This window comes from Nuphar pumila, chromosome 8, assembly GCF_984573655.1.
Source record: "Nuphar pumila chromosome 8, dmNupPumi1.hap1.1, whole genome shotgun sequence".
NCBI lineage: Eukaryota > Viridiplantae > Streptophyta > Magnoliopsida > Nymphaeales > Nymphaeaceae > Nuphar > Nuphar pumila.
In genome coordinates, this window is record NC_143256.1 from 117,479,766 (window position 1) to 117,494,337 (window position 14,572).

Below are 14,572 nucleotides of genomic sequence, written 5' to 3' on the forward strand. Positions count from 1 at the left end.
ATTAAAAGCATTGCAAATGTTTTAAAACTAATTTTGTTATCACTTTTGGATTTTGATCTTTATCCACGTTTTTCCACATTCAACAAGTCACTGAAATATTTTCTTATCCATTATTTTATCTTCTTTCACCAAAGCCTTCTGGACTTTATCCCTCAAGGTTTCATCTATGTTTCCTTTATCTTGGCAAGTTTGTAGGTAGTCATTTATTTGTATCCAAGGCATGAAGTTTATGCTTTTTTCTAATTACATAGATAATATTTTTAGTATTTTTTGCAATTAATAGAAAAATAATTCCATAAGATTCTTATTTTTTTTATGTCCTTGATTTTTAGACCAATGGATAAAACCACTAGTGGTACAATAAAACATCTCCCCTTCTTTGGTCACTTCAAATTTTATATGCAATCAAGTAGAGTCACCAATAGAAACAAATTGAAAATGGATTCTAAGGAAAATGTGATTAGTCTTGAAAACAAATCAAGTAGGAATGTTACCTTAGACATGGTTTGAGAAATGTCATGTATATAAGATTTCAACTCTTCAGATACTCCAGAAAATGGATAAAAGGAGCACTGGCTTTGACCATTTGCTGGATGAAAAGAAACCTGCCATTGCCATAAAGACTGTTTCAAGGTAATGAGCGACTTCAAAGAAAGAAGCTCCAACAATGCCATTATTAATCCAATTATCAACATTAGGAATGGATTTGTCAGTAGTGTTTGAGATGCCTTATTTAATGTTTTTATTGATTAAAATATTTAGAAAATGATGGCATGATGAAAGACAGGGAAGTAGCAGTCAGTGTTCTGCTTCACCGTATAGCCGTGTTGCCCATCCTTGATGCCACGTTCAGTTTGAACAGATCCCTTTGAGCCAACAACATGCCAGGATATCTGAAATCATAATAGTTAAAGGGATATACAAGTTCAAATTACTGTGAAAGTTACGCTAAAATCTTCTCCAAACAGACCCTTAAAGTATTGGCAAATGAACCCTTGTAGTTCTGGAAAAACTTAAAATATACAAGGTTATGTGGCTGGAATTTCCAAGTTTTCACACTTATGTACCTTTTTTCGCAATTACAACAAATAGGTTCACCCTACTGCAAGAATAAAGAAAAGAAGAAAGAAGTGCAAGAGGAAAAGTATTAACTCACCTTTGGTGATGAAGATGACACTGACATTATGAATACTCCAGCACATCCATTCTCCAGTTGACTAAGCCAGAAAAAACACTCAGTTTTGGGCTCACAATAATTTCAAAATCTTACAGCTAGAAAGGAAACTGCACAGAGTGTTCTAGATTATACAAAAGAGCAGATATGTGATCAGGTGGAGGCAGCGCCATGTCAATGTGACGAGTTATAGCTGACACTGAAGTAAGCTCGCATCCCACAACCTATAAGTGATTGCAGATATAAAACACACATTCAGAGATACTCATAACTTTCAAAAATTGCAAAACTAGAAGGATATAGGCTCCTATAAATGACTCATCTGTTTAACTAATGTTGATGAGTCAAATATCCAAGCGAAAATAGCATAAAATGCACAAAACATGAGCCAAGATGGTTCAGCACTAATGGTGCCAGTAAAGCTACTGGTTACGATTTTCAGGAGTGCATAAGTCGCACATGAGATGGTACATGCTGAAGGTTCACTGAAAATCTTACAAAATTTTCATGCAGTGGTAAAGAAGGAGCGGTCACATGATAAATAGAAGATGTAACTAAGAAACCCAACTATACGTATACTGATTCAACTAAAAGAAATTAGACTGGGTAAGAAGAATTCTGGGAGATCTTACCATCCTTAACCCTGCAACTATATGTACTCCCATATCTAAAATGAATCCACCCTGTAAAGGGAAAGTGTCTCAGTGTTTTGTACCAGGGTAATAAGTTTGTTTTTATGAAGCATTCTGGATAAAGTAAAATAGAAAATACCAAATTTCGTCATCATATTTCTAATCGAAGGGTAAAACAGCAACTGGCATGCCCTTTGAAAATGTGCAAGTAATTTCTAGAAACGCAATCTAGACTATAAACATGTGTCCACTTTATTATCTGTCAATTAGGCACAAAGATGAGGATAAACAGACAAACACATGCATGCAAGCGCAAACATACACACATACACACCATGCACCTCTACACGTATATTAGCAATTTATTTTGCAAAGTGCCGTATAATGAGTTTAAATAATGGAAACTCTACAAATAAACAAATAAGAAAAATAATTTCTTAATTATTAAAAAGTATTGAGTTATTAATGAAAATTAAGTAAAATATTGAAACAGTATATTTATCCATATGTACAATAAAATATTGCATTGCATAGAGAAGACAAAGGAGATGATGAGATTCATATTCTTCAAAACGGTTGATAAGGATTAATTATGGAGATCTATAAACAAGCCAATCAGCATACCTTAAGAGGGAAAAGAAAGAATTAAGGATAAAAGTTTGGTAGACACAAAAACTGTGATCTTTTTATTTTGTGAAAATAAACAAAATAGCATATAAAATAATAACTATTGGGAGGTAATTAATACAAAGGGTAAAATTATAAACTTAAAACTTCCAAGCACCTTTTTATTTGCTCTTTACATTATATTCCCAAGAAACATAAATTCAAAAAGCAAGTGAAAAGAGAAGTGGAACTCTTGGAACTACTGCTGCTTAAACACACCTTCGTTGGCTTCATTGGCTCTGGCGGTTAGTAGGGTAGAGTATGTAATAGGTTTGTCGAGCCGAATAGACCGGGAAGCGCCTGAGCCAACGAAGCCAACGTCTTTCACTGGTAGTTCCCCTAGTTCCACTTCTCTTTTCATCGTGCTTGCTTGTATGAATAGATATAGAAAGACAATGCCATCTTATTACAGAACCATGCATTTGAAAGTTTGGAATTTTAGAAATTAAATTCATGTCTTTTTAAGTTGAATAGGCAAACTCACACTAAAAGTCCAATAGAAACCGTGTCCACATCCTTACAGAGTCCATCCCATTGACAGGCGGAATCTATAATATGATATGATCCATCAAATATTTCCTCAACCCTTTGTTCGGATAGTACCCTTGTTATCAACAGAAATGAATGGATGAATGAAAGAAAAAAGAGGATATTGCTCACAGAATACCCAAAGCATGCTTGACACTATTGTGAATTAATAACAAAAAGTAAATGTGTGGCATGCTTGTATCTAATAATTTTCCATAACTGTGAAATTTCTCCTCCATGAACTTGAAAAGTAAGGGTTTGAGCTATTCATTGATGCTTCTGCTATGACTTGAACACTCATCATATCACCAAGATCTTTCACAAAGTTTCTTGCCTGCAATATAAGTGGTTGCTTTCAGAAACAAGACACAGAAATTACAATTAAACAAATGTTAGCTTAAAATATGTGGAACCAAAATAAATATGTTCAAAGAAGCATAACCTCTGAAAAAGCAGGCTCAAATCGATAGTTCTCAGCAACACCCCAAATTGGTCGCCTTGGTATGTTGAAATAAATAGAATTGTAAATTGACAACGCACTCTCAGCTTCACTAACAGCTGCATAATTAAGATTTACTCATGCCCTGAGTGTTGAAGTTCAACGAGTTAAATAAACTAGTTCATACAGTTTACACATATGTATCAGTAGACTTTCAATATCATGCCAGGAGTTGCAGGTGCCTACATGTCTAGAAGAAAATTTTGAGCCAATTTGAAGCATCATTTACTAAATATCTAAGCAAAAATATATAGGTGTTATACCATGGCATACAAATAAAGATCATTGGCTGACAGGAAAGAGATCGTCCAATGTTGAAGATAAATGAGTTGGTAAATAATGTAGATCGATTTTGTTTTGAACCATTCAGCATTATTTCATATTTCACTAATGTACAACATATTTTACCTCCAACATTTACTCGACTAACCTACACTTGAACAAAAAGAAGTAGCTATCTCTAGAAAGTCAATGGCCCACTAAATTTAACCCTGGGATGCTAGATTGCCATATGTTAAATCTGAGCCTTTCTTTTCTTTTTATTTCAATGACAAGGAATATTTTTGTCACCTATGATATAAAGAGTTCTTATTTGTTGAAAGTATAAGATTGTAGATTGTGTTAGTACCCAAAAATTCCTTCCATATACATTCTTTATGCAATGACAAATGACAATATTTCTCAATGTTTCCCTGCATGCCCGTACAGGGACTTCATGTTTGTTTTCATTTGTCATATCAGGTCAGTCACAAACAGGCCAGTTTTTTCCTCTTCCCACATAAAAGCAACAGAATTTACCTGTTTCATCAGATTTGGTATCACAGAACTCAGATAAGATCCATATTCAGGTTTCTACTATGATACTCAATGTAATATCAAAAAAAAAAAAAAAAATTTGGTTTGGGCCGGATCCGGATCCGACCCGGACCCGACCCGGGCCACCGCCCCTCGCTGTCATTAAAAGACAGCGAGGCAGGCGGGAGGAGGGTTACGAAACCCCCCTCACCGCCACTCGCTCTCTGTCTCTCCGTTTCCCTCTCTCGCTCGTCCACGGTCACCGACGCCGGCGACCCCCGACAGCCGCCGCCACCGACATCGGCGACCCCCCCCCTTTTCCTTCCGGCGAGCTCCTCTTCGGCGAGTTCCTCCGAAAACCCCCTGGTACGCCATCGCTTCTTCTTTCTCCCTTTTTTTCCCTCTCCGTCTCTTCTCTCTCTCTCCCTCATTTCTCTGTGTGGCCACGGGAGGGGTCAAACCCCCTCCCTTTGCCCCCTTTTAGCAGGGGAGGGGCACGACACCCCTCCCTGCTCTCCGTTTCGGTAGGGGAGGGGCCGAGCCCCTCCTCCCTGTTTTTTTTGTTACGGCAGGGGAGGGGCCGAGCCCCTCCTCCTTGCCCCTTTTTATTGTACCAGCAGGGGCCATCGGCCCCTGCCTTTTTATTATGCCAGCAGGGGCCATCGGCCCCTGCCTTTTTATTATGCCAGCAGGGGCCGATGGCCCTTGCCTTTTGTTATGCCAGCAGGGGCCATCGGCCCCTGCCTTTTGTTTGTGCCAGCAGGGGCCCATGGCCCCTGCCTTTTTAGTTTGTCAGCAGGGGCCATCGGCCCCTGCCTTTTTATTATGCCAGCAGGGGCCGATGGCCCTTGCCTTTTGTTATGCCAGCAGGGGCCGATGGCCCCTGCCTTTTTGTTGCCAGCAGGGGCCGATGGCCCCCTGCCCTTTGTGCGCAAGCCGATACCCTTGGCCGACAAGCCCGGGGAATCTTTGGAAGCTATATCGTGATGGGGACAGATCATTACAATTGTTGGTCTCCAACGAGGAATTCCTAGTAGCGTGAGTCATCTGTTCGCATTTGACTACACCCCTCTTTTGGCAGCTAGAGTCTTTTGATCCTGCCCCATCTTCTTTTCGAGTCAATTGGGACGGTTGGCCCCAACCCTATGTATCGGAAAAGTCGAGTCTTTGCCTTGCTTTTGCTTTTGTCAGAGTTTGCTTGTTAATATCGCATATTTGCAGCTACGACGGATCCCACTCGCGCTCCGCGACCCGAGCCGTCAATCGTGTACGTCCGCAGACGTCAGCAAGCTCGTAACCCTCCAAGGTAGGGGAAAATTGCACGGAAGACTTGGATATTTGAATTAAGTTCAATTGAACTAAAAGCGACCATTGAATATATATATATATATATATATATATATATATATATATATATATATATATGTATATATTTATACGAGTATCCACTTCACTCAAGGATGCGGTTTCGCAAATCCTTGCCCTTTACCTTGCCGTCGCGCTCTGCGCCTAGCCTCTTGCTTTTGCATACGTGTTGGTATTGCCTGGCTGTTGCAGATGACGTGCAGGTTCTTGCTCTTTGCGGATGCCTTAAGGGCATCCTCGTGGAGGATGCAAGGAGCATTTACCACTCTCCCTCTTGCGACAAGAGTTTAGTCGGGAGCGAGCGAACTTCTTAGCGGGTGTTCTGTTGAGAAACCCGTATCTCGTCTATCGAGGCCGGTATCGAGTCATGCGAGACATGTAGATACCCCGATAGCGGATGTGATTCGAGATAATCACATGCATCATGTTGGCACAAGGTACTGCTGTTTCAAAAGATAGAGTAAAGTTGATAAACTTTACATCTTTGTGAAACACTCCTGTTGAGACTTCTATTGAGGAGCTATACCCCCTTTATCGTAGAGTACTTATAGTCGTGCACGACACGTCTAGTACTGCGATGATCGGATGAGACGGTCGTGCGACCTCGAACAACGCTAAATGCAAACTGTTGTAATCACATAAATGGCCTCACATTCGCCTTCACAGGCAAGATGCTCGAGTGGTTTAAAGACCACAGCATAGAATGGGTCGTTAGTTAAGCAACCCCTAACGCACCCGTTCGCTTCTGGTTGTCTGTCAAGGGAGAGGACAGATCGGTACAAAAACTCCAATGGACAGGTTGTTAACAACCACCCCACGGGCAAAGATCCGGCCTCCCCAGTCATTGGAGTTAGGGGAAAGGGGCTACAATAGTTAGCTTAACACTTCTGCAGAAGTTGGATGCATCCGTGGCACTGCTTTTCAGCCTCTGGGGAATCCTCTCTCGGCTAAAGCCGTCCCCTTTGGAGCGGACTCAACTAGCTATTCGGGTTATTGAAAATACATAGAATAATAGACGCCCGAACTAGTCTCAGTTGTTTCTATGTTTTGCCTGCGCGTACCCGCAGGCCAGTAATATCGGAACATAAAGTCTGTTCACTTTGGTTGCTGGGCCGTGAGATTCGTTGCACTACTGATTCGCTGCACTACTGATTCGTTGCAGTACTGATTCGCTGCACTACTGATTCGCTGCACTACTGACTCGCTTGCACTACTGATTCGCTGCACTACTGATTCGTTGCACTACTGATTCGCTGCACTACTGATTCGTTGCACTACTTATTCACTTGCACTACGTATTCGCTTGCACTACTTACGCGTTTGCACTGGTTATCTGCATGCATTGCTTACATGTTTAACTGCATATTTGCTTTAAACTGTGTAACTTACTGAATTAAATTACATAATTCAGATCCTTTTAGTCTCTCTTGTGCGCCTACTAGTTTTTCGTGAAACTAACCCATTCTATGGGTACAGGTGATGATTAGGTACACCACAGGCGATGGTGCGATGGCTAGATGGCTCCAAGACGTTCTTCTTCCTGCTCTTAGCTCGCGTCCTGTTGTTTGGGGTTTTGTAACGGATTTTCCTTGGGAGATCCTAATTTTGTTCTATTTGGAGAACTTCTTAAATGAAAGTGGCTTTTCCAAGTGTCCGCAAGTAGCATGTGTTGTGCGTTTTGGTTCTTTTAGCTAACGCGCTCAAAGTTGTCAGCTTGCCTTTCTGAAATTAATAAAAGTATAGTCTTCCGCTGATTTCGTAAATCATCTCTGAGATGAAGAGATTCCTTTTTAGTCTCTTGTCTTTTTTTTTTTCGAAAGGTTTGCAAGCTTGAAATTTTGAGGTGTTACAACTTGGTATCAGAGCTAAGGGAAGCAAGGATTCTTGACCATTGGGCATCCGCATCGCACTGTGAGTATACTTTTCCTCTTGCTTAGTAGGTGCTCAAGGCATTGTTAAGTTAAGTGGCTTGACGTGTTTTGTGTGTATACCAGCATTGTTGGGGTTTCATAAACTATTCATGTTAAACATGAATAGTACTTATGTTTTTGCTTGTTTTGAGTTTCCTAAAATTTCTAATTATGGGTATTCCTTGTTTACTCCAAGGATGGCAAGGAACTCGAACGAAGGGTCTGCTGACGAATGGTCAGATCAGCGGGGATTCGTGATGGATTCCCTGGGTTCCCTGGCAGCGGCTATGCGAGACCAAATTCGTTCCCAAAGGGAACCAGCGCCCGTTCCTGAGCCGATCCCGCATACCGCAGTGACGTATGAGAAATTTCTGAAGCTTGACCCCCCGACCTTCGACGGCAAGCCCGACCCAGATATGGCTGATAACTGGGTGAAGGAGGTAGAACGAGTGTACGAGGTCTTGTCAGTACCCGATGACAAGAAGACGCTTTTCGGGACCTTCAGGCTGAAGGGGAATGCCCGCAGTTGGTGGGACATGGCGCGGGGTGTGCAGTTTTCGGGAATTTCGCCCATTCCTTGGGAAGCTTTCAGGAAGGCTTTCTTGGAGAACTACTTCCCACCTCACGCAAGGGAGAAGAAGAAGGTGGAGTTCTTGGAGCTCTGCCAGGGCAATTCGAGTTTGACGGATTACATCGCCAAATTCCAGAGTTTGGAACCCTACTGCCCTAACCTGTTCGCGGATGATCGCGAGCGAGCAGGAAAGTTTGTTCGGGGGCTGAAGGACGGACTCATGCATCGGGTCCTAACGAGCATGCCCTCGACCTTCTCTGCGGCAGTTGCTGCCGCTACCGTTCTGAGTAAAGCATGGGAGCGCACTAAGAGTGCTCAGAGCAGGAGGCCACCCGCTACGGGTGGTGAGCCGAAGACACCTTCCGGCGACTCAGGCAAACGACCGTTCCTTCCTGTAAAGAGCGAAGGAGGAAGGAAACGATATCCTCCTTCGAAGCGTCAACGGCCACAGGGCAATCCTCCAGCCAGGCAGCAGGCTGGCAGCGTATGCCCCAGATGCCAGCGATCTCACTTTGGGCAGGCGTGCCCGCTCGACACAGGCGGATGCCTGTATTGTGGCAAGATGGGCCACTACGTCCGTGATTGCCGCAAAAAGGCGGCTGATGATTCCAGGCAGACCAACGGAGCACCTTTGCTCCCTCGGCCGCCACTGTCGCAACAGCAGTATCAGTCGCCACCACCACAGACGAGCGGTCAAAAGAGGGCGCCGGGACGTGTCTACTCAGCCAAGGCTGAGCAGTTGACCAAGGGCGACCTAGTGCAAGGTACCCTTTTTGTCGCTAACCAAGCGGCCTTTGTGCTTTTTGATTGTGGTGCCACACACTCTTTTATTTCGGTAAATTTTGCCGAGTGTTTGCACATACCTGTAAAACCCTTGCATAATACTCTTGAAGTGTATAACCCGATTGGGAAAAATACCATTTGTGCGGCCTACGTACCAGAGTTGGACGTAGTCTTAGCAGATCGGCATTTACCGGCTTGTGCTATCCTGCTAGTGATGACAGAATTTGACGTCATCCTAGGCATGGATTGGCTGCACAAGTATCATGCCAAGATTTTCTGCCGAGATAGTAGGATTGTTTTATCTCCACCAGGAATGCCCAAGATGGAATTCAAGATCCTGAAACCCGTTCGGGCGAGCAAGTTGATTTCGTCGTTGAAGGCGCAGAGCTACCTGAGGAAGGGATGCACTGCCTTTTTGGTCAGTGTCATCCAGTCCGGGCCGACGCAAGTCCCGATGGGAGACTTGGAGATTGTTCGAGATTTCCCAGACGTCTTCCCGGAGGAACTGCCAGGCCTTCCTCCACCTCGCGAGGTGCAGTTCAGCATCGAGTTGCTGCCGGGTACTGCGCCAATTTCTAAGGCTCCATATCGGATGGCGCCAGCCGAGCTCGCAGAGCTCAAGAAGCAGTTGCAGGAGTTGATGGATCAGGGATTCATTCGCCCCAGTGTCTCGCCCTGGGGAGCTCCCGTCTTGTTCGTGAAAAAGAAGGACGGATCATTGCGGTTGTGCATCGATTATCGGATGCTTAACCAGGCGACAATAAAGAATAAGTACCCGTTGCCGCGCATCGAGGATCTGTTCGATCAGTTGCAGAGGGCCAGGATCTTCTCAAAGATCGACCTTAGATCTGGGTACCATCAACTCAGAATTAAGGGAGATGATATCTCCAAGACGGCCTTCCGGACCAGGTATGGGCATTACGAATTTACGGTTATGCCCTTTGGACTCACTAACGCTCCTGCAGCGTTCATGGATCTCATGAATAGGGTGTTCAAACCCTTTTTGGACACCTTCGTGATCGTGTTCATCGACGACATCTTGGTGTATTCAGATAGCTGGGAGCAACATCGTGAGCACTTGAGAGTTATTCTCGAAACCTTGCGAAAGGAGCGGTTGTTCGCTAAGTACTCTAAGTGCGAGTTTTGGCTCGAGGAGATCATGTTTTTGGGACATGTCATCTCCAAGGAAGGTGTGTCCGTGGATCCAGCGAAAGTTGAGGCTGTACTCAGTTGGCAGCAACCGAGGAATGTTCGTGACATTCGGAGTTTTCTTGGATTAGCTGGGTATTACCGAAGATTTATCCAGGACTTTTCTAAGATCTCTCTACCCTTGACGCAGCTCCTGAAGAAAGAAGCTAGGTTCGTGTGGGACGACATGTGTGAGAGCAGTTTTCAGAGGTTAAAGGAACGTCTTACGACTGCTCCCATTTTGGCCTTACCTTCGGGTCAAGGCGGCTTCGTGATTTACACAGACGCTTCCGGGACAGGTTTGGGTTGCGTCTTAATGCAGAACGATAGAGTGATCGCCTATGCATCGCGCCAACTTAAAATACATGAGAAGAATTACCCGACTCATGATTTGGAGTTAGCAGCGGTAGTCTTCGCATTGAAGATATGGCGGCACTATTTGTATGGGGAGCGGTTCGAGGCTTTTACAGATCATAAGAGCCTAAAATTTTTGTTCTCGCAGAAGGAGCTGAATATGAGGCAGCGACGTTGGCTGGAATTCCTCAAGGATTACGACTTTACCTTGTCCTACCACCCAGGAAAAGCGAACGTTGTGGCCGACGCTCTGAGCCGCAAGTCTCCCAGCGTTTCCGTAAATTTGTTGTTTGCGGGGTGGAAGCTGGTCGAGGATCTGATATCGTGGGAACCGTTTGTGGTCACTCCAGTTTCGATCAGTCTTTCCAGCATGGTAGCTCAGCCTGAGCTATTGTCAAAGATCTTTGTCAGTCAGAAGATCGATGCGCAGTATGATAAGCTGAAGGCTCTAGCGCAGCGGGCCGATACCCCCTTCCGACTGAGTGAGGAAGGAGGTGTATGGCGTAAGGATCGTCTCTGGGTGCCAGAAGATCCTTTTTTGAGAGATGAGATTCTCACTGAGGCCCACAAGTCCAAGTACACGATCCACCCGGGCGGCACAAAGATGTTCAAAGATTTGCAGCGCAGATATTGGTGGAACGGAATGAAGCGGGACGTAGCCGAGTACGTTTCGAAGTGCTTGACTTGCCAACAGGTTAAGATCGAGCACCAACGACCAGGCGGAGTGGTGCAGCAAATGGAGATTCCACAATGGAAGTGGGAGGACATCACGATGGACTTCATCGTCGGTTTGCCGAGGACGCGGAGGAAGCACGATGCGATTTGGGTGATCGTGGATCGACTCACTAAATCGGCGCATTTCCTCCCTATACGGCTCAGTCAGTCACTGGATAGCTTGGCAGACCTCTATGTCAGGGAGATTGTGAGATTGCACGGTGTTCCTGTGTCAATCATCTCCGATCGTGACCCGAGGTTCACCTCCAGGTTTTGGGGGCAGCTGCAGTTGGCCTTGGGCACAAAGCTAAAATTCAGCACTGCCTTCCACCCTCAGACTGATGGACAATCTGAACGCACGATTCAGACTTTGGAAGACATGCTGCGAGCGTGCATGTTGGACTGGAGGGGAGAATGGGACTCTCATACTGGGTTGGCAGAATTCGCGTACAATAATAGTTACCATGCCAGTATCGGTATGGCCCCTTACGAAGCCTTGTACGGGAAGCCTTGTCGATCACCCGTTTACTGGGATGAGGTTGGTGAACGGATGCTAGATTCACCTATAGTGCTACAGCACTATACTCAGCAAGTGCAGATGATCAGGGAACGTCTGCGTACCGCGCAAAGTCGGCAGAAGTGTTACGCCGATCGTCGACGTAGAGAGCTCGTGTTCTCAACAGGAGATATGGTTTTTGTTAAGGTATCTCCTACCAAGAGCGTCTTCCGGTTCGGGAAAAAGGGAAAGCTGAGTCCGCGATTCGTCGGACCTTTTGAGATCCTGGATCGGATCGGCGAGGCGGCTTACCGCGTTGCGCTGCCTCCTCAGTACGCTCAGATTCACAACGTCTTTCACGTATCCATGCTGAGAAGATATGTTCACGACCCATCGCACATCATTCATTATGATGATGTGGATATCCATAAGGACTTGACGTTCGAGGAAAGACCAGTAGCAATCGTTGATCGTCGAGACCAAGTGCTCAGATCGAAGACGATTTCTCTTGTAAAAGTACGTTGACAACACCATGGAATTAGTGAATGTACATGGGAGCTTGAGTCGGATATCAGGGATAAATACCCCGACTTGTATTTTGACCAATTTATGCTATAGAAATTTCGCGGACGAAATTATTTTAAGGAGGGTAGGATGTAATATCAAAAAAAAAAAAAAAAATTTGGTTTGGGCTGGATCCGGATCCGACCCGGACCCGACCCGGGCCACCGCCCCTCGCTGTCATTAAAAGACAGCGAGGCAGGCGGGAGGAGGGTTACGAAACCCCCCTCACCGCCACTCGCTCTCTGTCTCTCCGTTTCCCTCTCTCGCTCGTCCACGGTCACCGACGCCGGCGACCCCCGACAGCCGCCGCCACCGACATCGGCGACCCCCCCCCTTTTCCTTCCGGCGAGCTCCTCTTCGGCGAGTTCCTCCGAAAACCCCCTGGTACGCCATCGCTTCTTCTTTCTCCCTTTTTTTCCCTCTCCGTCTCTTCTCTCTCTCTCCCTCATTTCTCTGTGTGGCCACGGGAGGGGTCAAACCCCCTCCCTTTGCCCCCTTTTAGCAGGGGAGGGGCACGACACCCCTCCCTGCTCTCCGTTTCGGTAGGGGAGGGGCCGAGCCCCTCCTCCCTGTTTTTTTTGTTACGGCAGGGGAGGGGCCGAGCCCCTCCTCCTTGCCCCTTTTTATTGTACCAGCAGGGGCCATCGGCCCCTGCCTTTTTATTATGCCAGCAGGGGCCATCGGCCCCTGCCTTTTTATTATGCCAGCAGGGGCCGATGGCCCTTGCCTTTTGTTATGCCAGCAGGGGCCATCGGCCCCTGCCTTTTGTTTGTGCCAGCAGGGGCCCATGGCCCCTGCCTTTTTAGTTTGTCAGCAGGGGCCATCGGCCCCTGCCTTTTTATTATGCCAGCAGGGGCCGATGGCCCTTGCCTTTTGTTATGCCAGCAGGGGCCGATGGCCCCTGCCTTTTTGTTGCCAGCAGGGGCCGATGGCCCCCTGCCCTTTGTGCGCAAGCCGATACCCTTGGCCGACAAGCCCGGGGAATCTTTGGAAGCTATATCGTGATGGGGACAGATCATTACAATTGTTGGTCTCCAACGAGGAATTCCTAGTAGCGTGAGTCATCTGTTCGCATTTGACTACACCCCTCTTTTGGCAGCTAGAGTCTTTTGATCCTGCCCCATCTTCTTTTCGAGTCAATTGGGACGGTTGGCCCCAACCCTATGTATCGGAAAAGTCGAGTCTTTGCCTTGCTTTTGCTTTTGTCAGAGTTTGCTTGTTAATATCGCATATTTGCAGCTACGACGGATCCCACTCGCGCTCCGCGACCCGAGCCGTCAATCGTGTACGTCCGCAGACGTCAGCAAGCTCGTAACCCTCCAAGGTAGGGGAAAATTGCACGGAAGACTTGGATATTTGAATTAAGTTCAATTGAACTAAAAGCGACCATTGAATATATATATATATATATATATATATATGTATATATTTATACGAGTATCCACTTCACTCAAGGATGCGGTTTCGCAAATCCTTGCCCTTTACCTTGCCGTCGCGCTCTGCGCCTAGCCTCTTGCTTTTGCATACGTGTTGGTATTGCCTGGCTGTTGCAGATGACGTGCAGGTTCTTGCTCTTTGCGGATGCCTTAAGGGCATCCTCGTGGAGGATGCAAGGAGCATTTACCACTCTCCCTCTTGCGACAAGAGTTTAGTCGGGAGCGAGCGAACTTCTTAGCGGGTGTTCTGTTGAGAAACCCGTATCTCGTCTATCGAGGCCGGTATCGAGTCATGCGAGACATGTAGATACCCCGATAGCGGATGTGATTCGAGATAATCACATGCATCATGTTGGCACAAGGTACTGCTGTTTCAAAAGATAGAGTAAAGTTGATAAACTTTACATCTTTGTGAAACACTCCTGTTGAGACTTCTATTGAGGAGCTATACCCCCTTTATCGTAGAGTACTTATAGTCGTGCACGACACGTCTAGTACTGCGATGATCGGATGAGACGGTCGTGCGACCTCGAACAACGCTAAATGCAAACTGTTGTAATCACATAAATGGCCTCACATTCGCCTTCACAGGCAAGATGCTCGAGTGGTTTAAAGACCACAGCATAGAATGGGTCGTTAGTTAAGCAACCCCTAACGCACCCGTTCGCTTCTGGTTGTCTGTCAAGGGAGAGGACAGATCGGTACAAAAACTCCAATGGACAGGTTGTTAACAACCACCCCACGGGCAAAGATCCGGCCTCCCCAGTCATTGGAGTTAGGGGAAAGGGGCTACAATAGTTAGCTTAACACTTCTGCAGAAGTTGGATGCATCCGTGGCACTGCTTTTCAGCCTCTGGGGAATCCTCTCTCGGCTAAAGCCGTCCCCTTTGGAGCGGA

The 14,572-nt window shown here is 45.9% G+C and overlaps 1 protein-coding gene across 1 annotated transcript in view; it reads right to left on the minus strand.

Moving 5' to 3' along the window:
• The window catches only part of LOC149830369 (NAD(P)-binding Rossmann-fold superfamily protein), a 44,064-nt gene that overhangs the window by 5,874 nt on the left and 23,618 nt on the right, over positions 1 to 14,572 (minus strand). The window contains exons 5-11 of the mRNA XM_090016477.1: positions 3,443 to 3,558; positions 3,221 to 3,334; positions 1,807 to 1,857; positions 1,310 to 1,398; positions 1,157 to 1,217; positions 816 to 893; positions 495 to 605 (exon numbers count right to left, since the gene is read on the minus strand). Coding sequence (XP_089872603.1) covers positions 495 to 605; positions 816 to 893; positions 1,157 to 1,217; positions 1,310 to 1,398; positions 1,807 to 1,857; positions 3,221 to 3,334; positions 3,443 to 3,558 — 620 coding nt within the window. The remainder of the gene's footprint in view (positions 1 to 494; positions 606 to 815; positions 894 to 1,156; positions 1,218 to 1,309; positions 1,399 to 1,806; positions 1,858 to 3,220; positions 3,335 to 3,442; positions 3,559 to 14,572) is intronic.